This window comes from Onychostoma macrolepis, chromosome 02, assembly GCF_012432095.1.
Source record: "Onychostoma macrolepis isolate SWU-2019 chromosome 02, ASM1243209v1, whole genome shotgun sequence".
In the NCBI taxonomy this organism is placed as follows: Eukaryota; Metazoa; Chordata; class Actinopteri; order Cypriniformes; family Cyprinidae; genus Onychostoma; species Onychostoma macrolepis.
This window is the reverse complement of record NC_081156.1, coordinates 3,015,815-3,039,828: the sequence shown is the minus strand read 5'-3', so window position 1 is coordinate 3,039,828 and position 24,014 is coordinate 3,015,815. Positions and strand designations below refer to the sequence as shown.

Sequence of the window (24,014 nt, the reverse complement as noted above, 5' to 3'; positions counted from 1 at the left end):
AAAGGTGACTCCATATATTGAGGACTAAAACTTGGCAAGTTTAAGAGACACTGTTCGCATTTCTAATAACTTTTAACATAATAGAACTGGTACGCTCATGAAAACACACATAATAGTTTTTAGTTGGGTACAGTTTGGGGATTATAAAGCTCTTCATAAAAGTGACTGGGTAACTGGATCAGTTTTACCACAGCGCGCAAGATATGGCTTGGAAGCACATGAGAACTGCATTACTGACATGTTTCTTAAAAAACAGAGTGCCTTAAGAATGCAGTCAAGAGGGGCGATTGTTTTCAACATGAATAATCAATATGGACACGCTAGCTTTGAATTTCTGAAATGCGACGAAAAAAAAAACATTTTAGCACCCTTTATGTGACATGGACAGTAAGTATGCTTTGGTTCACAAAGTAATAAGCCAATCTACCGCAAGCTGCGATACTTTTAAATGTAATCCATTATAAATTCCTTCGTTTTTGAAGCTTGTCTTGTGCTATAGCATTTCAAATGAAATGACGGGAGGAGGAGTTGAGGTTGGAGATGGATGGATGGATCTAATGTGGCCAGCAAGGTGATGCAGTATTCTGGCTGAGATCTTTCCTTGCAGCTTCTGCCCTTCTTAGAGTTCATCCCCGATGTGAGCGGTCCTGAAGGCATCTCCAGTCAGCTTGTCTTCAGCTTCCTTCATGCTAGCCACAACTGCACACAGAAGAGAAATGTGGTCAAGGAACATCTCGCTCGTTTTGTTCACATTGCACCTAAAATCTCATTTGTTTTTCAAATTCATCATTAGAATAGACTGCACACACAGTCAGTCCTGTTTTGCATTGCCATTGGAAAGTTTGCTATTTGAAGCAAAGCAAGCAAAAACTATTCATTTCAAACACAGATCAAGTTTATGATCATGTAAATAATGCACTATATTATGCACGATGACAACAACATTTTTCAAAATACTGTAAAATATATTTTAGCAAAATGTTGCGTCATAACTATTGCGTTCCTACAGAGTGCAACAGTCAGATTCCAGAAGTAAAAATGCCATTTGATTTCTCCATAGGGAAATTCATTTTTAAACATTAACTTGGAAACCTTTAAAGACAGGCCTACTGTAAGCTCAGAGGTTGTTAATCAAAGGTATATGCTTTTGTTGATGCCTTTTGTTTAACTTGATCATGTCTTTAGCTATGTTTTCATCCAAAGATTTTTCAATTAAACTGCACAAACCTGGAATATCGCATAAAACATTTGCGAATAAAGCACCGTTTCCATCCAATGAGTCAAAGAGAACAAAATCGTCACTTCCTGATAAACTGGCACTAAATATCACTAAGAAAGCTAGGAGGAGCCACTGAATATAATAATTCTCATATATGATAAATTAGGCTACTTGCGCCTCAGAGCGAGCAGACGAAACACAATAAATGCAGTCATTGCTTTCGGAGGCGGATGCTGCTGTTTGGTAAAGACAGTTATATAGACATACTTTGACGACAGACTTTGCTCAGGGATTTCAGAATGACTATAACAACATTTCAGAAGCTGTGCAACGAGATCGGTCCGCTGGTTAGTCAAGTTACATGTCACATGACTTTTTCGATGCTCATGGAGGAATTTATTCGTTATATGTGTTTCGATCATAGTTTATGCACATTTTTTCTTATCGGACAAAAAGTTTATCCTACTCAATTGTGCGCATTAGTTTTTTATGCGCATTTTTAGAATTTATGCGCTTCTTGGCGTTACCATCCACATTTCAAAATGCGCATAAAAATAGGTGGATGGATACATAGCTATTCACAATGGTTCATGGGATTGTAGTTCTTTCCTTCAATAAAGCGTTATGTACACAGTCTTGTACTTTTGTCTTTTTGTCAGATTTTGAAATACTTTAAATAAAAGTTAGTAAAGTTGTGTTTCACTTGCAGCTGGTTGGTTTAGTTAACGCTGTAACAAAGACTTTTTAAAATCCCTATGAGAAAAATGAAAGGTAAAAATATATCCAAAAACAGCACTGCTAAAAAAAAGTGGGCGATAATAAATGAATAAAATGTGTGTGTGTGTGTCTGTGTGTCTTTTTACATTTTCTTACCTTGATCTGCATTGCTGTAGAAGTACTTGTAGTTGGGGTTCCCATTCTTGTTCGTGATCTCAGAATGAACTTTACCAGTGGGATCTACCAAGGAAGAAAAAATATTTTTCCATCAATGTTGTGATAGATGTCACCTTGATCATTTACTGACACCTTGGGGTGTGGATGTAGTATCGCACGAGTAAAATGTTATGTTACTGACGGTATTGTAGAATCACACTATTTAAACGTAATGTGTTTCTGCAATTCTGCAACTGTCCTGTAACAGGATGGTCACCGGGATAAAAGGAGTCATATTCCGCTGGTTATGTGGTAAAAACTTTTCCACACCCAAAAGATGACTGACTCTTACCTCCACAAAAACTGATTTTTACTAGGCCACTAATATCTGAAGGAAGAGCCTGCCTTTAAACAATGGTTGACGTTCTAAACGAGTGCATTTGCTTAGCAGGTTTGTTTATGTATATGACCTACCAAGGAAAAGTATTCTTGGAATGTAACCACCATCTGGGCTGAAGGCCTCATCTTTTGGCTCCTCTTCATCCTATAGCCACATAGGACATGCATGTAATGAGAATGTGAAATATAATAACACACTTACTTGACAATATGTGTATTACTACATGTGTTTCAGCCAAAAATGAAAAATACAAGAGAATATTACAGGGAAAAAGTACACAGGAAAAAAAGAAAAAAAACATTATAACCATTTACCATCTAACCCTCTCTGACGGAATTAAAATATGCATTTTGTGAAAAGCATAAACTAAATAATGAGAAGAGGAGCTCCTTACCTCCAAGTTAACCATGACAAAGTTGTGAGCCAACTCAGAGATGTCCTTTGATTCAGCAAACTTGGGCTTTAATGCTAAAGTTATTTTTAAAACATGATTTATGATCTGTACACTTTGAGGTAACAGAGTAAGCCATTCATACATCACAAAATACAACCGTTCAAAAGTTTTTTTGATGAAAAAAAATGATATACAAGTTATTTTAAATTGTAGTAATTTAAATAACAGTATCACTGTTCGTATTTATTTAACAATACATAAAAAATTAAAATTACTAAACCCAAACTTTTGAATGGTAGTGTATTTCAGTTCTTATGACAGATATTCATATATATCTCATTAAGCTGTACACTGTCTCAACCAGCATCATACCTTTACAGGCTCCACACCAAGTCTTGTGAATAATGACCATCAGAGGCAGTCCACTGGAACAAGATCAGAATTACATTTGTTAAATCACGTTTAAAACAATTCATTCAAAAGCAAACGTTTCAAGATAACAACAAGATAGCTCACAGTGCCTCACTGAACAATGGCTAATGTAACATAATTCCATTCTGCTAGGGATCCTGGTAATTTTCTTGCAGTTGTATGAATAATCAAAAATAATAGATAATAACCCTGTAAACATGCCAAATATTCATCAAGTCATCATTTTTTTTAATTTGTTGAGTATCACATTTGATACACCGGGCTCTTATGGCTTGCACATTATAAAGGAGAATATAGAGTTCATATTCGAGGAAATAAAAAAAAATTGGTGCAAATATAGATATACACAAGGTAGAAAAAGTAAGATGAAATTCTAATAGACTGCAATGTGAATTAGTGAGATATATAGCTAACTGAATAAAATGCATAATACTCTATTGTCACCCTATGTCTACCAATAATATGTTAGTAACTCGGTAATGACTTCACAGCAAAACAATTTAAAAATATCACCTGTCAAATGCCTTTTAAAATGTAACATGCAGAATGCCTTTTATTTGTTTTAAAAAAGCAGCTATAAACTACCAATCACATGACAGAAAACATGTAGTAGATTGTGTACAACTGGGGTTTTTTTTGTTTTTTTTTGATCATGCTGATAAACCCTTTAAAATGTGTTTTTCAAATATGATACAGCAGGCTTTATAGGGTTAAGTGCCTGAACTTGACCAGATTATTTTTGGAAGTCTGGCATAAACCTACCTTTTATAAAAACATCTAAACTACAATGTTACAAAGTACATTGAAGGACAAGATTACACCATATGCACCTTGCTTCTGCCTCCTTCTTCCCATCTTCAAGGCTCCGCCAGTTAATATGGTCCCCAAATCCTTGAATACACACATACAAGTCACATACATTATAGAAATTTAACATGATACATCCGGTTAGGAACAAGTGTACCTGTTGGAACAAGCCACGACTACAACCACAGAACAAAGAGATCTGCAACAATGCACCTGAGATCAGAGATCTCATCATAGTCTTTCGTCCAATACACAATGCAATGACAGCTGCACTTAGTCACAAAGTGCATAATTTTACATCTAAATACATCTGATCATTTATGATCATTATTCTTAATTGCGGCTGCAAAATCCCATCAATTGAGGTTTATAATGAGCTCACCATTTAATAAAACATACTCTTTCACTTATATGGGAATAGATAGAATACCGTGTTTTAGCAGTAGACATTTAACCTTACTGAGACAGTTCAGAGATTTATTTCAGTCAATCGGGAGTTACGTTAGATCCGCGTTCCGGGTCAGAAGCCGGTGGACTAGCACGGCTAGCGTTGATAGGGATTATTTGCTCAGATGCCTAAATTTATAGACATTTTTACCTCGTCCTTGTCCATCGGCTAACACCTCTCCGAAATGTGACGCAATAAAAACCAGTATAAAAGAAACCAGGGCAATGTTGAATAAAGACGACGGCATTTTCATTCCGACGGTCGTTAGCCTCGAGCTGCCGGGATGTGACGGACAGAAACCACCGGGTCCTAAATTCTGCCGGTGTGGTGACAAATCGAGTCCCCCCTCGAAATCGGGTCCCATTAGGACCCCAAGCGATCCCATTGGCTCAAATTACTTTTAATAGGTATTCTCTTTAGTGCCTGATTACAATTCCTACAAAATTATGTTGTGATAAATGCTGTTTAAACTACTTTACAATGATAATTAATGTCTGTATTCGTTAGCTTATGTACTAGCATAGCATACAGATCAGAGCTGACAGGAAGCGAAGTGGGAGAGAGATAGGGGGGCAGGATTGATTGGGAAGGGTCCTCTCTAGTCAAGATTCGAACTCGGGACGCCAGTGGCGCAACAACGCTGTATAGGTCATGGTCCAGTTATGACATTTTGATTAGGGCTGCATGATAAATTGCATGCAACTGTCATGCGTATCTCATCAGCAAAGCCAGTTCTGTGATTAATAGTAAATCTCCATCACATGCTTTCAGATGGAGCAGCATTTAATACACAGAGCCATAGATTGCTGACAAGCTACGCAATATCGCGTTCATAATCGCAGATGAATCTTAGATGCTTAGCTTGTCAACGATCTATAGCTCTGCGTAGTTAATAGAGTGGGGGAACTATGATGTCACTTTGTAGGCGAAAAGCCGGAAGCGAGTTAGCATTTTAGCACTTCCGGTTCCAACGTCCCAGAGTCAATGGGTTTTTTGAATGGGATTTTGGTTAAATCCCTAAAATAAGGTGCGTGGTTCACACGGGCTCAAGATACTTTCACGTTTTATTCTACGACATAAAACACACCAGTTACACCCCACTCGTGATTTTTTTAAGCTGTTATGTTTCTTAAAAAAGACGGTTGCTAACAAGTTGCTAAATGGGACTACAGGCGCTGTCGGAGACATTAAACGTCATCACGCCAAACAGTTTGTCAATATACAGTATTTTCCAGTTGTAGTATAATTTGTAATTCAATTAATTTTAGGATAACCAATGAATAGTTTACAGCATTTTATATTGTTGTTCGATGTTGGTTTTTTTTGCTTTGCCCCGAAATGCGACACGTTTTCAGAGGGAAGATGCCGCTAAAGCGCGTGATGGAGATTTACTATTAATCACAGATTATAAATCGCAGATATATAAAAATATAAAAATAAATAAAAAATAAAAAAAATGAAACATTGTCTACACACAGATTAATTGTTTACAGTAACATCTACCCTATAACAGTAGAAAATAGGAAATTTAGAAAAAAAATTGTAATTCAGTGCTAGGCAATACAAGTATAGTGTTATAAATAATTATTTAATGAAAAAAAGATTTGGTAATTCTTGAGTCATTACTAGTGGGTTACCATGATCTTCATTTTAGAATTAATTATTCATTATGCATAATTCACATTAATTATGAGCCTGTATAAAGTAGTTCTTAGGAGTTCTCAGGATATATGAAAAAAAAAGTAGTTATTGGTTAGCTAATAGTAAACTACCAGTTTCAACTTAACGCTATTACTTAATAAATCGTTAATCAGAGTTTCTTGTTAGTTAATAGTAGTTACTACAATGTTAATAGTGCATTTGCCATTTGTTCCCGTGTAGTTATTCATTAACGACGGAACAGTATTCTAAAGTGTTACCCACTGAGTGATAATATTTCAAAGTGATTTCCATCATTTTGGCAAATAGCAAATATTGTATTTACCTTTTTAGTAACATTCCTAATTTTGCTTTTAATCACTCCTGATTAAAAGCAAAATTACATTTTAAAGCATCCTTGTGAAGATAAACCTGGAAAGGGCATGAGTATTTGAGAGAAAATTACTTCAATTATTTATTCATGGGATATACTGTAAATTAAATCAGGGGAGCAGACCACAAACGCACAGTATATGTTGTCTTTTTTCATATTGTTACAGTGCAAAAGAAAGGGGAAAACAATTAGGTAAAAGAAAGCTCTTTGTGGATATTCTTGTAATGCTCATTAAAATACCAGGCATTACGTTATTCTCCTGACATCTGAGTATGAATCATGAAGGAAAGTGTACATCTCGTTCCGTCAAATTGACAGATACAGATTATTTGTAATGCAGCCTTATTATTTGAAATGGTTGTTTTGGTCTTTTTGAGTGGAATTTCCCCAAACCAGAGGTGCCTCCCATAATTTAAGGCTCAGTACACATATTTTTGTATGTTGTTTAAAGTTTCAGACAGTCTCGCTGTATAAACCCTAACAATTTGTTTGTTTGTTTGTAGAATGAAGTTATGCGTTCTGGTTTGATGTTATTTCAGCTGAGGTGAACACTGAGACCTGTTAGTTTCAAACATTGCAACTTCTTTAACAAATTCAGAAATACAGTTGGGACATAAGAACCATTTATTTGGAAGAATGAGAGGGAGCAGTCCAAATTCCAATTGCAGATGATTTTGTTCATATTCATTTTCACTAAATCCCCTTTTTAGTACATTTTTTTTGGCACCTTAGTAAAAACTGTTTTTTGATCACTTTATTTCTCTCTCTCTCTCTCCCACTCTCTCTCTTATGGCTAGAATAAAATAAGAATATTCTAAAATTTGGTTATATTACTGAAAATGTTTCTTGGAATTACAACGTAGTAATCCAGTGGTTGGATACTTCTTCTTATGTGATGACAGCAATTGTTTTGTGGTCTTAAAGCATTGGCATATATGAAACCAAAAGAAAAATACAATTTCTCAATATTTGGTCACTGATGATGAAACTGCAAAAGGTATAGGGAAGTGGAGAGGATGTTAGTACTATGCTAGTTGTATTGGTAATAGTACACCTGTTAAGCAATTACCAGACTATAATATACACTGTAATGCTTTGGTAATATAACCATACATATGTTTGAATATGGCAGTGATATTCTAAAATAGAAAGAAAGGATAACCTGAATGATCACTTTCCTTATTGGTCATCTCGATTATTTAGGTAAACATTTCTATGCACAAAACTGATACACAAATTATATATTGTATTATTAACTAATTACATCTTATTAGGCTACTGTATAAAACAAAGCATGACTAGTACAACAAGGCTTTTCTGAAGTGCATGGTCACCTTTAATAAATCAACAAGAAACAAATCAAGTTCACAGAAAATAAATAGCATACATTATTGCATTAATAAATAATGTTTAAATACAATAAATAACTTACTAATAAATAATCATTGCTTTTTATAACAGTAAACGAAAAGGTGCTTGGCCCGTATCAACTGCTAGTTTTCTATTTTGACAAAATGTGGTTGAAAACACGATTTATTGTTATTGTTCGAATGTTGAAACCCTTTAGGACTTTGCACAGCTGCAGTCGTTCTTGAAAAGATTTTTGTTGACCCATGGACACCTGAAAGAAATACATAATCATACTTCAACATGATAGCATCACAGAGGCCAAAAGAATGCACTCGAAACGTTACATGCCTATTATCAATAAATGATAACCTGCTTTACCTTGGCCGGAGAGTTGTCCATGGCAGAGACAGAGAAGCAGTTCTGTTACGACATAAAAAAAGAAAGTGAAAAAGAGCCTTGAAATCAACAGTAATTAAAGAGAGCTGTTTGTGTTTGCTTGATCGGCTTATTTTACCTGCATGAGTTCATCAATGCTCCTAACTACAGATTTGGTGAGCTCTGAGTTGGAGAAGGCTCTAAATGTCTCCAGATAGTAATGGAGATCTTCTAGAATTCTCTGAAGGCACTCATTCTACAAAGATATATGTCAATGTAGGTTAAGTCAGCATAACAGACAAAAGACACGAATCGACAGAAGAATAAACAGCCAACAAACAGAAGAATTGGGAAAATGGATTATACTGTTACCTCATCAATATTTAGAACAGCACTGTGAGCGCAGTTGGAGTTCTGTTGGGTGGAAAACATAATACAATATGTGACGTGTTTTGATTATGTTGAAATTCAGCAATCAAGAATGTTCTATGATGAGGAAAGGAGAAATATACATAATGATTTTTTTTTTTTTTTAATACAATGGCTATTTCTATTCATCAGCAAACTTACTGATCTTTACTAATAAAGGAAATTGAGGTAACTGTTTTCACTGGCTTCTACTGACAATAATTAAGCACTATAATTTTAAACAAACCCATTTTATTTTCACAAACAAGAGTCTATCATTTCAACAAGCTGAACTTTTAAGTCATATTTTATAGTCATATTTTATAGTTATTTTAAACAGCAACAACAATTTCATTTTTTTATTATTATGATTGGTAGTATTTACAGTTACACTTTATTTTAAGGTGTTACAGTGTAATTATACATTTAAGTACTAATATTAACTACATGCCCTTAGGGTCAGGGTTTGGGTGAGGAGAATCACTTGCATGTAATTATGCATCATTTAAAATAAAGTGTTACCGCATTTACTTTTATTGTTATTTTGTTATTATTTTTAGTAGTAGTAGTAACAATAACAATAATAATATATATTTTTTGTTTTATGACTATTCAATATTTGTAATTTTTAATAACTATTTGTCACATCTCAGGACCATTTGACTAATGAAGGCAAAATATCCTTAAAATAAATAAAAAAAATTATAAAAAAAAGTGATGAATATTACACCTACTTATACATTGGCTTATATATAAATTGAACCTAAAATCTTGATGCTTCTTTTTTTTTGTAATGGACATGCCATTCTACTGTAACGCCTTGTTCACTTATATGCTATGACTATTTGCGCTATAAATATTTATGATAGTTGCAATATAATGTTAATAATAATTTCATTGTATGCTTAAACTCCATTAGGATAGCATCATCATATAATTTGTTAATGTGGCTCTCTTCTCTTACCTGTGGTGTGCAAGCAGACACCGTTTGCGTCCTGATGTGCACCTCTGCGTTCTGCTGTGTGCAGTCAAACCCGCTGAACAAGTGGTCCTGTAAGCGGATAATAAATAGGCTGTTAGACTTCAGACCACTTGTGTGTGTGTGTGTGTGCGTATTAGCTATTATGTGTTGGTTTACTGAATGACACTCACCATCTCCAGCACCGCTGACACGTTCAAGAGCAGAGCGCGCGCGAGTGCGTTGCACGTTCCGGTGAGGCGCAACGGTGATTGACGCGCTCCGAGCGGAACGGCGGTGCTACATTGCCACAGCAAAGCAAAGCTGACGGCCAAATCTGTAAAAAAAAAAAATATATATATATATATATATATATTAAAAAAAGTCACATTTCACTACTTATTATGTAAATAGGATGTACCTTTTATTTATTAGAAATATTAAAATGAATAGTATAGAGCACCGAAATAATTTGTAGATTAAAATCATAAATACAAATACTTACAAGTACAGACCCTGGGGAGCATTGTTATGTTCAATTTTTGCGTATTCTAATGCTCTGGATCAGGATTTGCGCTTTATATATGATTTGGAGATGAGGGAGTTTCCTTTTCAAAACTTGTTGCTGTTAACTAAAATGAAAATAACCGGCTACCCATGTGTTTTGTAATTTCCGTGGTATTACAGATGTTGGGCTCTGGAGTTTAGGACACACTGCACCTGGGAATTAACGCACGTTTCGATTTACTTCACAAGGACAGTGTGTGTATGTGTGTGTGTGTGTGTGTGTGTGTGTGTGTGTGCAGGATAAGAATCTAGAACCTTTCTATTTAGTAAGACCCCTTTCATCACTATCAGTTTCATGCATTTTTTTTTTTTTTTTTATTAGTTGTATTCTCGTTTACAGTCATAAACATTTTGCAGAAACATGGGGTTTAAGAGATGTGGTCCTATAGGAATTTTGTGGAATGTTATCATAGCATAGTATAAAATGTAAAACGTCAAAAATATTCAAGGTTGAGCCCAGTCTGATAGAATTTGTGTTAGGCTATAATGTTGATTACAAACAAAATTAATCTCTGCTATTTATTATTCATTCATTCATTCCCTTGAAGAAAAGGACACTTAAAATGGAGGTGAATGGAGCCAATCTGTAAATGTTAAAATAGATGTGTTAAAACCATAAAATAACTGTGATAACAATGTTTCAAACAGATTTACTCAAATAAACATGTTTTAGCAGAATAACTTTCCTTACATCAAAACTTTGCCCCCTGATTTCTTCTTCTTCCTCTTCTTCTTCTACTTCTTCTTCTTCTTCTTCTTAAGAAAACAAGGAACAATAATTTTTATGTTAATTTTTAATCAACATTTTGTCCCATATACATTTTATTGCATTTAACTTGCATTAAACTGGAATATTCCTTTAATTTGACAATAAGAATGTCAAATTATTTTGTGAATTGTCACATTTCCTCTCTTTAGAAATGTGACCAATGATTTAAGCATGAAACAATAAGCATTCCCAGTGTCACGTTTTTCAAACATTTTCATCAAAAAAAAAAAAAAAGTGTTAACAGAGACTGACATCAAAAACTCACATGGCTTGCCCTTTGTTTTTGCACGTAACACATCGCTGTTCCTGGAAATACCTCATATACAGAGTTTACACTGCATATTGTACATTGCATTTGTAGAAACTAGAAAGGCTCTTACATTCATAGTTTATTTGTTACATTCATTTTATGTATTTTAAGTGTTACGTATTTATTTATTCTTTCATTTTATTACATTTCATATACATTCACTTATTACTGGTTTTGTAGGCCACAATGTTGAACAAGAGTGGAATATCCACTAAAAACAACTTAACTGTTTTATTTTCCCTATTATTTGTGATCATTTGATGGAGCGGACACATCATATCTCCTAAAAATGATGTAATACTGTGGCTATGGGCTCAAGGGGAGAGAGCAGGAGTGCTGTGTTTTGCGTAATCTGGCCACAAAAGGGAAGTAGACACAACTACTTGACTCTCAGTTCAGATACCATATGCTGATACTTCATGACAAAGTGCTATTTTCACTGCTTTTTTCCACTTCTGTGGAGATCTTGGGTACAAAAATTAGACAAGGGTACTCAATAAAGAAAGGTACTTTTTTTTTTTTACACAGTTATTTTTATTTATTGCATTTTTAATTGTAACAGGTTTCGTTTTTGGGACTGACCTAATACAAACCACAATAACACTTGGTGTTGAGTGCTTCATCCCTTGTGACAATGTTAAACAGTTAGAACTTAAAGGGATAGTTCACCAAAAAATGGTAATTACCCCATGATTTACTCACCCTCAAGCCATCCTATCTTCTTTAAAAAATGTCCTGACTCTTCCAAGCTTTATAATGGCAGTGAATGGGTGCTGAGATTTCAATAAAGTCCAATAAAGTGCATCCATCCATCATAAAAATGCTCCACGCAGTTCCAGGGGGTTAATAAAGGCATCCTGAAGCGAATCGGTGCATTTTTGTAAGAAACATAGCCATATTTGTAACTTTATAAACAACATTTTTCTTTACAAATCCTCATTTTGTACTTCAAATTCATGACCGGTCTTTTGTTTTATTTTTCAAAGCCGTGTTTGTCACTTCTCACCGGAGCAGACGCTACACCTAAAGCTAGTGGAAGCTAGAGATTAAGGTTTATAAAATTTTAAATATAAATTTTTTTTTTTTTTTTTTTTACAAATACGCTTCAATTTGCTTCAGCCTTTATTAACCCCCCAGAGCTGTGTAGAGTACTTTATTTGATGGATGGATGCACTTTATTGGACTATTGAATATACAACGGCCTTTAACTGCCATTGTATGTATATATATATATATATATATATATATATATTTTTTTTTTTTTTTTTTTTTTTTTTTTTTAAATATAACTCCGATTGTGTTCATCTGAAAGAAAGACATATATACATAGGATGGCTTGAGGGTGAGTAATTCATGGTGTAATTTTCATTTTTGGATGAACTATCCCTTTAAGAAGAACACAATAGTAATTCCATTTCATACTGGCCCACATTAAGTCATTTATTTGTTCATAATTTCCTTTTACATTTCTGTGCACGAAGATATACAGCATTTCAACCATGTTGTGTCACCTACATCTGTGAAACAGGAAATGCCACATTTGGATGAAAAAGTAAGTAAAATAGACATTCTTAAAAGACTGACATTAATAGTTCATTGTGAACACAAGAATTAATTACCACCACATCAGGCAGCCTCAAACAAATAACATCATCCCAATATTCACTTTTGATTATATTTTAGGTAGGAGAGCTCCATACACCGCACATCAGCCAGTGCAAACATTGCGTCAGAGTAAAACTAGAGAGTAGAGTAAACGTATTCATCCCTAAGGAGGGATACTGCAGAAGGTTAATAAGCGAATCCAGCAATAATCTGCACAGAGAAGCAGTTTACTAGCTGATAGATAGTTCACCTAAAAACGAATGCGTGGATGACTCTCTTTCCTCTGTGGAAAATGAAATATTTCGAAAATGAAAGTTGCTGTAATGTTGTTTTGGATCCCATTGAGTTTCACTGTATGGGCATACCACTGTATGGGATTGACGTGAGGGTGAGTAAATAATAACACAATCATCATTTTTGGGTGAACTAGCCTTCTGCTCTAGAGTTGTTTAGGTCCATTCCCATTCGGTCTCATGAAACCAGCAGATATTTTGTACAGGAAAAGATCCAGCCTGTCAGTGATTGATGATTCTTTCTGTATTTATACATTATGAAGGATCAACAAAGTGAGTGTGTAACCCTCAGCTAAGGTGCGGGCATGCATGAACACTTACAGCATGTATAATTAACATACATCCACACAAAGCTTGAAACATAGGCAAAAACACACACATCTAGTTAAAAAAAAAGAAAAAAGGATCTATAGTGAGTACACTGCTTCGTCATATAGTGAAACACAAGAGGTTGGACCCTGTGCTGTTCGCCTCAAAATGGAGAATCACAGCGACCGTGGCAAGCTGCTTTACCCTTGGTCACAGATTTCTCCATCATGTGCCTCTGCTGGCTGTGCGCATGCCTGTTCAAAAACATGAAAGAAAAGATGTGTGCTCATCCCAACCTTAATGTAAGCTCTAATTTAGCTGCGTTTTAAATGGGTCACGGCCTAACCTGGTTAGATCCTCCACATCTACCAGCATGGCATCCTGTTCCATGTGTAGTTCATCTCTCATGAGCAACAGCTGAACCAGCTCCTCATTCAGACCTGCAACGCAATGACAAGTCAAATCAACCACTTTATTGCCATTACTACAAAGAATGACTTGTCTTTCTAGGCTGTGTGTGTAAAACATATACAACACTTGTTCAGAAGTTATAGGATCAGTAAGATTTTTTTGCTCACCAAGACTGTATTTATTTTAATAAAAAAATACAGTTAATATTATGAACAATTTAAAATATCTGCTTCTATATAAATATAGCCTATTTGAAAAATGTTCCTATAATGGCAAAGCTGAATTTTCAGCATTCGTTTCTCCAGTCTTCAGTAACATGATTATTCAGAAATCGTTCTTTCAAGAAACATTTCTTATTATTATGTTGAAAATATTAATTGCTTAATGTTTTTGTGGAAACCAAGATATAATATTTTCTAGAATTACATTGTAAATGCAAATTGCATATATATATATATATATATATATATATATATATATATAAATTAAATAGTTATAATATTTAAAGTTTAATGATAATATTTACTTCACTATGCTCATGTGTTTGTGTTACATTTATTTTATTATTATTTATATTTATAGATTTATATTACATTTGTATTTTTAGAATTACATTATAGAAATATTTTGAAACATTATGACTGCCTGATCAATTTAACATGATCAATTTAATAATTTTATATACAGTGGGGCAAAAAGGTATTTAGTCAGCCACCAATTGTGCAAGTTCTCCCACTTAAAAAGATGAGAGAGGCCTGTAATTTTCATCATAGGTATACCTCAACTATGAGAGACAAAATGAGAAAAAAAAATCCAGAAAATCACATTGTAGGATTTTTTAAGAATTTATTTGCAAATTATGGTGGAAAATAAGTATTTGGTCAATAACAAAATTTAATCTCAATACTTTGTTATATACCCTTTGTTGGCAATGACAGAGGTCAAACGTTTTCTGTAAGTCTTCACAAGGTTTTCACACACTGTTGCTGGTATTTTGGCCCGTTCCTCCATGCAGATCTCCTCTAGAGCAGTAATGTTTTGGGGCTGTCGCTGGGCAACACGGACTTTCAACTCCCTCCAAAGATTTTCGATGGGGTTGAGATCTGGAGACTGGCTAGGCCACTCCAGGACCTTGAAATGCTTCTTACGAAGCCACTCCTTCATTGCCCGGGCGGTGTATTTGGGATCATTGTCATGCTGAAAGACCCAGCCACGTTTCATCTTCAATACCCTTGCTGATGGAAGGAGGTTTTCACTCAGAATCTCACGATACATGGCCCCATTCATTCTTTCGCTTACACGGATCAGTCGTCCTGGTCCCTTTGCAGAAAAACAGCCCCAAAGCATGATGTTTCCACCCCCATGCTTCACAGTAGGTATGGTGTTCTTTGGATGCAACTCAGCATTCTTTCTCCTCCAAACACGACAAGTTGAGTTTTTACCAAAAAGTTCTATTTTGGTTTCATCTGACCATATGATCATCCAAATGCTCTCTAGCAAACTTCAGACGGGCCCGGACATGTACTGGCTTAAGCAGGGGACACGCCTGGCACTGCAGGATTTGAGGCCTTTGTTACTTTGGTCCCAGCTCTCTGCAGGTCATTCACTAGGTCCCCCGTGTGGTTCTGGGATTTTTGCTCACAGTTCTTGTGATCATTTTGACCCCACGGGGTGAGATCTTGCGTGGAGCCCCAGATCGAGGGAGATTATCAGTGGTCTTGAATGTCTTCCATTTTCTAATAATTGCTCCCACAGTTGATTTTTTCACACCAAGCTGCTTACCTATTGCAGATTCAGTCTTCAAAGCCTGGTGCAGGTCTACAATTTTGTTTCTGGTGTCCTTTGACAGCTCTTTGGTCTTGGCCATGGTGGAGTTTGGAGTTGGACTGTTTGAGGTTGTGGACAGGTGTCTTTTATACTGATAACGAGTTCAAACAGATGCCATTAATACAGGTAACGAGTGGAGGACAGAGGAGCCTCTTAAAGAAGAAGTTACAGGTCTGTGAGAGCCAGAAATCTTGCTTGTTTGTAGGTGACCAAATACTTATTTTACCGAGGAATTCAAATCCTACAATGTGATTTTCTGGATTTTTTTTTCTCATTTTGTCTCTCATAGTTGAGGTATACCTATGATGAAAATTACAGGCCTCTCTCATCTTTTTAAGTGGGAGAACTTGCACAATTGGTGGCTGACTAAATACTTTTTTGCCCCACTGTATGCGCACACACACACACACACACACACACAAGATTTGTTTCTTTAACTATTTATATTTATTATTTATATATTATACATTAAGTACACACACAGACATAAAAACAATAAAGAAAAAAAAACAAGAATATCTCATGAAATAATAATGAAATTACAAACTAGGTGCTTATTTTGAATATTTCTGTCTGCTTTCTATACCTTGAATCTGAGAGTGCAGGTCATTGGTAATGACCTGTAACTGACCGAGACTCATGTCCCTCAGGTCCACAGGCCTCAGATTCCTCTTCATTAGACTCTCACTGATGTGTGGCAGATGTGGTAACTATAACACAAGAACAAATTTAAGTGAAGTTGTATGTATTGTGTTTTTTCTTATTAGCAAGCACTCTGAGGTGAAGCGAAGGCCCTTGTGAAAACTACGGCGAGGATAACCCAGCGCGGCACTATTCTTGGACACTTGTGTGACTGACCAGGTCTGCCACGGGGGACCTGCGGTGAAGCTGAATCTGTCTCTCCACCTCCACCTGCATGCGGGCCATGGGACGGGCCAACGCCAGAGCCACACGGGCCTCCTCCTGCAGCCGCCGCTGTAACCGCCAGAATTCGGAATCCTCTGAGTCCAGGTCTTCCTCTCCTGTATCCCGGTCAGACAGAGAGGAACTCTGTTTGCTCTGTAGTGAGACAGAAACAAAAACCTCACACCATTTTTTATCACAGTTCCAAAATGTAGAAGAACTTTGTTTAATGTATTATTAAGAGTCTAGGGGTTATACCATAGGTGACAATGGGGTGTCCAAGCTGGTCTCTGTTCTGCTGTCCTCTGCATCACTGTCCCGGTCACTGCTGCTGTCATTCACAAAGCACATCTGTAGATTCACCCCATTCTGAAGCCTATAGTGAGAATGCAGTGAAAAAATTATTATTATTTATTTATTTATTTTTTTAAATTGTCAATTTATTGTTGACCTTTTTTATTTCACTGCTTTTCATTAGAATGCGTTTTTGATTTAGAATACATTTTGATTGGTAATCTATCTGTTATTTCAGGTGGGGGAAAAAAAAGACTTCTTTCAGTCATATAGCAGGAACAATTTTGTAGTAAACTGTTAAGTATAACTCTAAAATTAGATAGTATTTACTGAAAAGAGAAAGAAAGAGTGAAAGGTCTATTTTTAGAGTTTGTGAACCACAGTGATGCACTTCCCACAGAAAGTGGTGCATTAGACTTTTCTCTACAGTTCCAGTAAAATTTTGTGGTTATAGTATACTACGAAAACACCCTAATAGTATTCTACGAAAACACTGGCTATAAGCTTCAAGTGAAGCCTGTACATAGAAATGTCTTCAGTGTCAAGAGTTCACTTCTGTAGACTGGTATAAACCTGGTTCTGTGGTATCTCATGTACAGATAAGGGTATATGCTGCGTAAAATTATTTTGTGAAATATACGCTGTGGAGCGGAGTGTGGGAAAATACTGTATGCACCTAAATTTTAATGCTCATTGGACTTTCCTTTAGCTTTAGGAACCTTGTTGAAACGTACTTGCAATACAAGAAAAGACACAGAAAAGCAGCAACTACAACATGGTCAGGCCATCGATTTGTAATGCAATAAAATGTCATAATATAAAATAAGTGATAAATGGTAAGAGGTTTCTGTCTTTATTAAGAGAAAGCACTAAAAATAATAACTATATACAGTAACTATGCTAATAAATGTTTAGGAAAGATTAAATATAAAGAAATAAAATTAGGCATATTTATTTGTCATGTAGGCCTATTTGCTTTTCATTCTCTGAGGCAGCATTTCAGACTCTGTTTAAATGTCATATTCTCTCATTTGTTCTTTACAGTGTCTTATACATTCAGTTTAAAGGTAGAACAAAGATGAATAAAAATAATTCTGAAATATATATATATAGCTATAGCATTCACCTTTTGCTTGGACCACACATAAGTACACTGTAAGTTAAGTAATATTTATTAAGAAGTACTTATTTAAACAGATTTTTTACCTGTATTTTGAATTTTGCACTTCATTGCATTGTGTTTTAGGATTAATGGAAATGTTTATAAAACTAAGGGATAATATAAATAACAATTGCATAAATGACAACTACAAACACTGATCTCTTAAGGAATAGATTCTTGCAGACACATTATTTTGCAGATTAATTGCTGATATTTTCACTCTCTACAACATCTTTGCCTCTCTACATCAGCACTGTCTAAATTTCCTCCTCATGTTATTCTTGAGTCGACAGACACTCTTTCTTCCTTCCCAAAGTGCTCCAAATATTAAAAAATAAACACAGCAGACTAAAATAGCCACAAAGTAAGATTTTTTTCTTTCTTTTTTTTTTCTTTCTGTCAAACATTTGTTTGATCAAACAGTGGAAACGAAGTAGAGTTAGATGTCAAGTGAGAAATGGGGTTGACTACTCAAGTTAACATGAATTATATGCTGAAAACAAATGATATATTTGGTATGCAATGATTAAAATGAGACGATTACGAGCCCTCAATATGCCTCGTGGCAAAAGGGACAACACACACAAAAATTATCAGCAGAACCCTAAAATAAAATAATATATTTCACATTTTTATTTGGCATAATTAAGACTTTTAGTGTTGTTGAAAAACAACTGCATTTCTTTAATCAAAAATACTGTAAAAATAGTGATATTGTGAAAAAATGTTAAAAATATTTTTTTTAATTAATATTTTCAAATTTAATTTATTTCCATGATGACAAAGCTGAATTTTCAGTTTTTGGTGCTTAATATTTTTGTGGAAACCGTTATGCACTTACAATTCAAAAACCATAAAAAAATTAATTGTTGAAAAGGCAATAAAGACAATTATAATGTTGCTATTTTAACAATTTTAACAAATGCTATGCTTTTGAATTTTCTATATTCATCATAAAGTCCTGGATTACATTTTATCATGACTTCCAAAAAACAATAATATAACAATGCCATTATTAATAACTGAGTATTAATAAGAATTGAGCACCAAATCAGCATATTAGAATGATTAGAAGGATCATATGACACTGAAAACTGGAGTAATGGCTGATGAGAATTCAGCTTTTCCTCCACAGGAATACATTAGGCTATATATAAAAATAAAATAGAAAACAATTCTAAATTACAATAATATTTCTCAATAGTCCAGCTTTTATTGTGTTTTTAATTTTTTAATTAAGTAAATGTAGCCTTGGTGAACATGATACTTTCAAAAAAATAAATAAATTTGCAGTTATTCTAAACCTTTGACCAGTAAATACAGTGACATTCCAGTCGATCACTAAAAAAACCAAACAATCAACATTACATAAGACACACCACCAACCCACTGAACACAAGCGCACACTGACCGTGAGGGCAGGCAGTTTTTGCTGCTCTTGCTGCAGCCAGTAAAGGTAACTGGTCCGTCGTCATAGAAACTGCCAAGGGCCAGCTTCTGCCTAATGGACTCCCTCTCATTCCTCTGGGCCTGACGAAAACACAGTCGACTTCAATAAATGAAGAGAACGCTCAGCATGTAGTAGGTCACAGAAGACCTTGCAACCAGGAACATTTGATGTGGCATTTTAAAATAGATGTCGTCCACTTTCATACAGCTACGGCTATGCTCATGACAGTTTAAATAACATGCTGGATTTCAAGGGCATGAAGGTATCGCTGTGGGAAAAGAGAGTGGATTGGAATTGGAATGTATGATATAAATTCTGATTTTGTGCTTGTGGCAAAATCACTGCTGCCTCAATAAAGGGCAAATTACAGAGACGAAGAGAAAAAATGCAGAGGGACCCGAGGCAGTACACGTGAAGGAAGAGCTCAGGCGCTCGACAAACATATCCACAAAAATACAAAAATAGAGTTTTGATAACATTCCAGTTAAGCTATAAAAACATAATTTCTAAATGTTCTCCAAACACTGAAAATGTCCATTTTTTTAAGCGTTTTAAATATATTTTTTTCTTAGTCATGCCATTTTAGCATTTTCCAAACATTATGGGAATGTTACTTTTGATATGTCTTCTGAACATTCTGAGACTAGAAAAAAATATTTTTAAATGTTACACAAACATTCAACTAAAACATTTCTGGAAAAAGTTCCATAATCTATGTATAAATGTTTTTGCGCTAACATTAAAGCCAGATAACTTTGAACAAACATTCTATTCATTTCCAGTTTGACCAGAACACTAGCCAAAGTTCAGAGAATGTTCTCTGTTAGATGAGTAAATACAGAACTGAGTGACTATTCCCGATGATGCTATCTTGGCAAAAATAACATGTTCTCTCAGATCTTCATATTACACTCAGTTCATTGCCATGGCAACACAGTTGCCTTCTGGTGCTCAGGATGACTAATATATACACACATATATATAAATTCCTTGCACCCAACACTGGAATAAGGCCTACTATTGTGAAAGTCAATAATAAAGTCGATCCCTTCCTATATCCATGCACTTATTTTTCTCAGGCTGCAGTTCCACTGAGATGAACATTTAGATAAAGGGATGCACAGGGTAGAAGAGAGGCTGATTCATGATACACTCAAAAATTACAGAAGCAAATGAAAATCAATAGCTCTGCTTGTGGTGTAATTCGCAATCTATAAACCAGGTTTCCGGTACAACCTGAAAAACAGTAACAGCTAGATTTGATTGCGTTCATTAGTGGGAGATGTTGCCACTTAAAGTAAACGCAGCCATCTATAAAAACAAAAAATATGACCTTGTGTGGTATAGGCTACATTAGTTCTAGTTCAAGCAGCACCTTTTTTTCAGTTATCACTGAACTAAATCTACAAGCATCACTCAAAGCACAATTTCTTCATATCAAAAACTGAAATACAAATCTGAAAGCCACCTAACACGCACACAACTACTTTGTAAATATACACAATATATTTTCACACGGCACACTGGTGCCACAACACTGATATTACAGAAGATATATTGACCCATCTTACCTGGTAAACACATTTCTCCTGGTGCACCATCTTTCAGCGCATTGTATAGTGCAGCAGCCAAGCCCTACCTTCTACTGCAGTGTCTGAGCTACACCCTTGAGACCAGCATCACACACATGAAAGGAGGGGGGAGGAGGGAGTGCATGAGCGAGCATGCTAAGGAGGAGCACAAGCATCTCGCAGTGAAACGTATGCACTTAAAAGAAAAGGAAGCAGTGAACTAGATCAGTGTTTTGGCAATGTCATACTAGATGTCCCAATCTCACGTCATACCATGTGTTTTCTACCCCCAGGCACCTTACAGTTTTAGATTTAAATACAAATGCCTAAATCACCTTAAAGGGGGAAAGAAATAAAAATGAAATACAGACAGGGGCATTGGATCATATTTGATTTATTGAATGGTTTGAGAAGACAAAAAGCAGTTCAGGAGCAGGAATCAGTTCAATCACTCCATACATTATAACTAGCATTAAGTCAGGAGGCAATCCTTTTCAAAACAACATGCAGCACATTACCAGCCTAATTCTACACATCTGGCCTCAGTCCTCATAACAAAACTTCATGGGAAAGAGTCAGGATTCAAAAAGTCCACAAATTGAAGCGCAACAGGGTCTTTTTCATAAGATACAGAACTGGGAGGTATGTGTCGCTGGGGTGGAACATTGGGAGGCTGGTTGGCAGAGGGTCTGCATTCAGCAGCTGCAGTTGTAGTACAGGGTTGAGGAGTGGTGGTTATAGGCGGTGCAGTAGGAGTTTTGGGAGGCTGAACTGGGTGTCGTGGATAAAACTCTTGCAGATAGAGAGGATAATCAGGGTAAGTGTTATACTGAGGGAATAGACTTCCAGGGTATACTGGGGGCTGCAGCATCTGGGTTGTTGCTGGCAAGCCTGGTGGGGGAGCAGTGGGGATGGCTGGAGCTGGCTTTGGCCTGAGAGGGTCATGAGGGTAGTAATCTGGCCAAAACATCTGGTGGTACTGTGGAGGTTGAGGCCTTTCAGTTGGTGCTTGGGCATCTGATTCAGTGTTCGAGCCAGAGGTTGGAAACGGTTTCTCAGCAGGCATTGGTTTGCCATGATGGAGGTAACCAGGGTGGTAATAGTTTGGCCAAAACATCTGGTGGTACTGTGGAGGTTGAGGCTTTTCAGTTGGTGCTTGGGCATCTGATTCAGTGTTCGAGCCAGAGGTTGGAAACGGTTTCTCAGCAGGCATTGGTTTGCCATGATGGAGGTAACCAGGGTGGTAATAGTTTGGCCAAAACATCTGGTGGTACTGTGGAGGTTGAGGCTTTTCAGTTGGTGCTTGGACATCTGATTCAGTGTTCGAGCCAGAGGTTGGAAACGGTTTCTCAGCAGGCATTGGTTTGCCATGATGGAGGTAACCAGGGTGGTAATAGTTTGGCCAAAACATCTGGTGGTACTGTGGAGGTTGAGGCTTTTTGGTTGGTGCTTGGGCATCTGATTCAGTGTTCGAGCCAGAGGTTGGAAAAGGTTCCTCAGCAGGCATTGGTTTGCCATGATGAAGGTAACCAGGGTGGTAATAGTTTGGCCAAAACATCTGGTGGTACTGTGGAGGTTGATGCTCTTCAATTGGTGCTTGGGCAGTTGTAACCGGTTTCTCGGTTTGCTTAGCTATGGGATAAACCCTTCCAGGATAAAGATAATGGGGGAAAGGCCAAAACCCTTGTGGGTACCCAGGAGGTGGTGGTTTCAGTGTAGTAGTATCAGATGCTTGTGGCATTGCAAGTGCTTCTGGACTTTGTGTACCAGGAGAAAAGGGAGGCAGCAGAATGTGCAGATACTCAGGAGGATGAGGTCCCTGGAAGGTTTCTTTTGCAGTGGTAGAGGTCATAGGACAAGAAATGACTGCGGAGTTTCCCTGCCACTGTATTTGCATCACATAACTCCCTCCCTGAAAGACAATGAACACCCAGGTTGGTCTACATTACTCTGTGCTCATGCTAAATGGAACAGAGAAAGCAATACCTGTTGCGCAACACCACATCCATCATAGGGAGTAGCATAGACAAGACCTCCATATGTGGGTGTGGTGTGTCCACAGTGAGGTGGCAACTGAGTGAGAGGAACAGGCACCCCATTACCTGTGATATAAATAAAAGGTATAAGGACTACAAGAAAACCATATGGAGTTCTATTTTGTATTGATGCATGTAAAGTCTAGGTGGGACAAGCAAGTAGTACAACGAAAACATGATTTTGATATCAAAAGCTTAGTAATGAGTTCACAGGTTACCTCGACAAAGCTCAACGTTTGCTACTTCTGGACCACTGAGTTGTAACTTCATGAGATCGTCGCCACACCGCAGCTTTGGAGACATGGCACCCCAGGCTGCTTCAGAAGAACTGAGTAATTGCCCTTTAATTGATCTCTTCTGCAGACCTGAAATTTATAATCCTCTTACACTCAAATAGACAAAACTTCCGTATTTATAAACTGAAATTAAGCCAAGCATTAATTATACCTGAAACTCTGGCGTCTTCACCGAGATAGTCAAAATCAGCTAAGGGCACAAAATATCCCTCGTAGTCTGACATAAATTGTTTTGAATTAATTTGGCCACCTTCATCGTTTGTTTTTTCCGTTCCAGAAAATTGTAGCAGACTTCTGCAGTGTATTACAGTAATGCAGGTGAAAGAACTTAGTATAATTAACAGCCTTCCCCGTATTTTCCAAAACGCCATTATAGCACATGCTTGTGAAATATGTGATGCGTTTATTAAATACCGTGCGGTGCTGCTTTAAGTAGCTACTCGCACGTTCCATAAATTAACGCGTAATTTAAAGGCAAATCACCTGTTCCGTTTAATGATTACGCGAGATTCTTT

The 24,014-nt window shown here is 36.3% G+C and overlaps 4 protein-coding genes across 4 annotated transcripts; all 4 read right to left on the bottom strand.

The window, feature by feature from the left end:
* Positions 1-22: 22 nt before the first annotated feature.
* On the bottom strand, positions 23-4,918 carry txndc12 (thioredoxin domain containing 12 (endoplasmic reticulum)). The gene is made up of 7 exons (XM_058755618.1): positions 4,724-4,918; positions 4,149-4,209; positions 3,259-3,311; positions 2,887-2,960; positions 2,567-2,636; positions 2,093-2,176; positions 23-699 (listed from the first exon to the last, which is right to left on the bottom strand). The coding sequence occupies exons 1-7, from the start codon at positions 4,824-4,826 to the stop codon at positions 620-622; spliced, it is 525 nt and encodes a 174-aa protein (XP_058611601.1). The 5' UTR covers positions 4,827-4,918; the 3' UTR covers positions 23-619.
* A 3,042-nt stretch (positions 4,919-7,960) lies between these two features.
* On the bottom strand, positions 7,961-10,223 carry zmp:0000001127 (uncharacterized). Its single transcript, XM_058746419.1, has 7 exons — positions 10,202-10,223; positions 9,891-10,033; positions 9,703-9,789; positions 8,703-8,744; positions 8,470-8,586; positions 8,334-8,375; positions 7,961-8,226 (listed from the first exon to the last, which is right to left on the bottom strand). The coding sequence occupies exons 1-7, from the start codon at positions 10,221-10,223 to the stop codon at positions 8,107-8,109; spliced, it is 573 nt and encodes a 190-aa protein (XP_058602402.1). The 3' UTR covers positions 7,961-8,106.
* A 2,528-nt stretch (positions 10,224-12,751) lies between these two features.
* zgc:153615 (uncharacterized protein LOC777747 homolog) lies at positions 12,752-21,300 on the bottom strand. The gene is made up of 7 exons (XM_058796665.1): positions 21,168-21,300; positions 19,558-19,676; positions 16,949-17,066; positions 16,646-16,846; positions 16,374-16,497; positions 13,896-13,989; positions 12,752-13,803 (listed from the first exon to the last, which is right to left on the bottom strand). The coding sequence occupies exons 1-7, from the start codon at positions 21,195-21,197 to the stop codon at positions 13,713-13,715; spliced, it is 777 nt and encodes a 258-aa protein (XP_058652648.1). The 5' UTR covers positions 21,198-21,300; the 3' UTR covers positions 12,752-13,712.
* A 250-nt stretch (positions 21,301-21,550) lies between these two features.
* Positions 21,551-23,909, bottom strand: wu:fi34b01 (uncharacterized). The gene is made up of 4 exons (XM_058763004.1): positions 23,651-23,909; positions 23,422-23,568; positions 23,154-23,269; positions 21,551-23,079 (listed from the first exon to the last, which is right to left on the bottom strand). The coding sequence occupies exons 1-4, from the start codon at positions 23,868-23,870 to the stop codon at positions 21,730-21,732; spliced, it is 1,833 nt and encodes a 610-aa protein (XP_058618987.1). The 5' UTR covers positions 23,871-23,909; the 3' UTR covers positions 21,551-21,729.
* Positions 23,910-24,014: the final 105 nt, after the last annotated feature.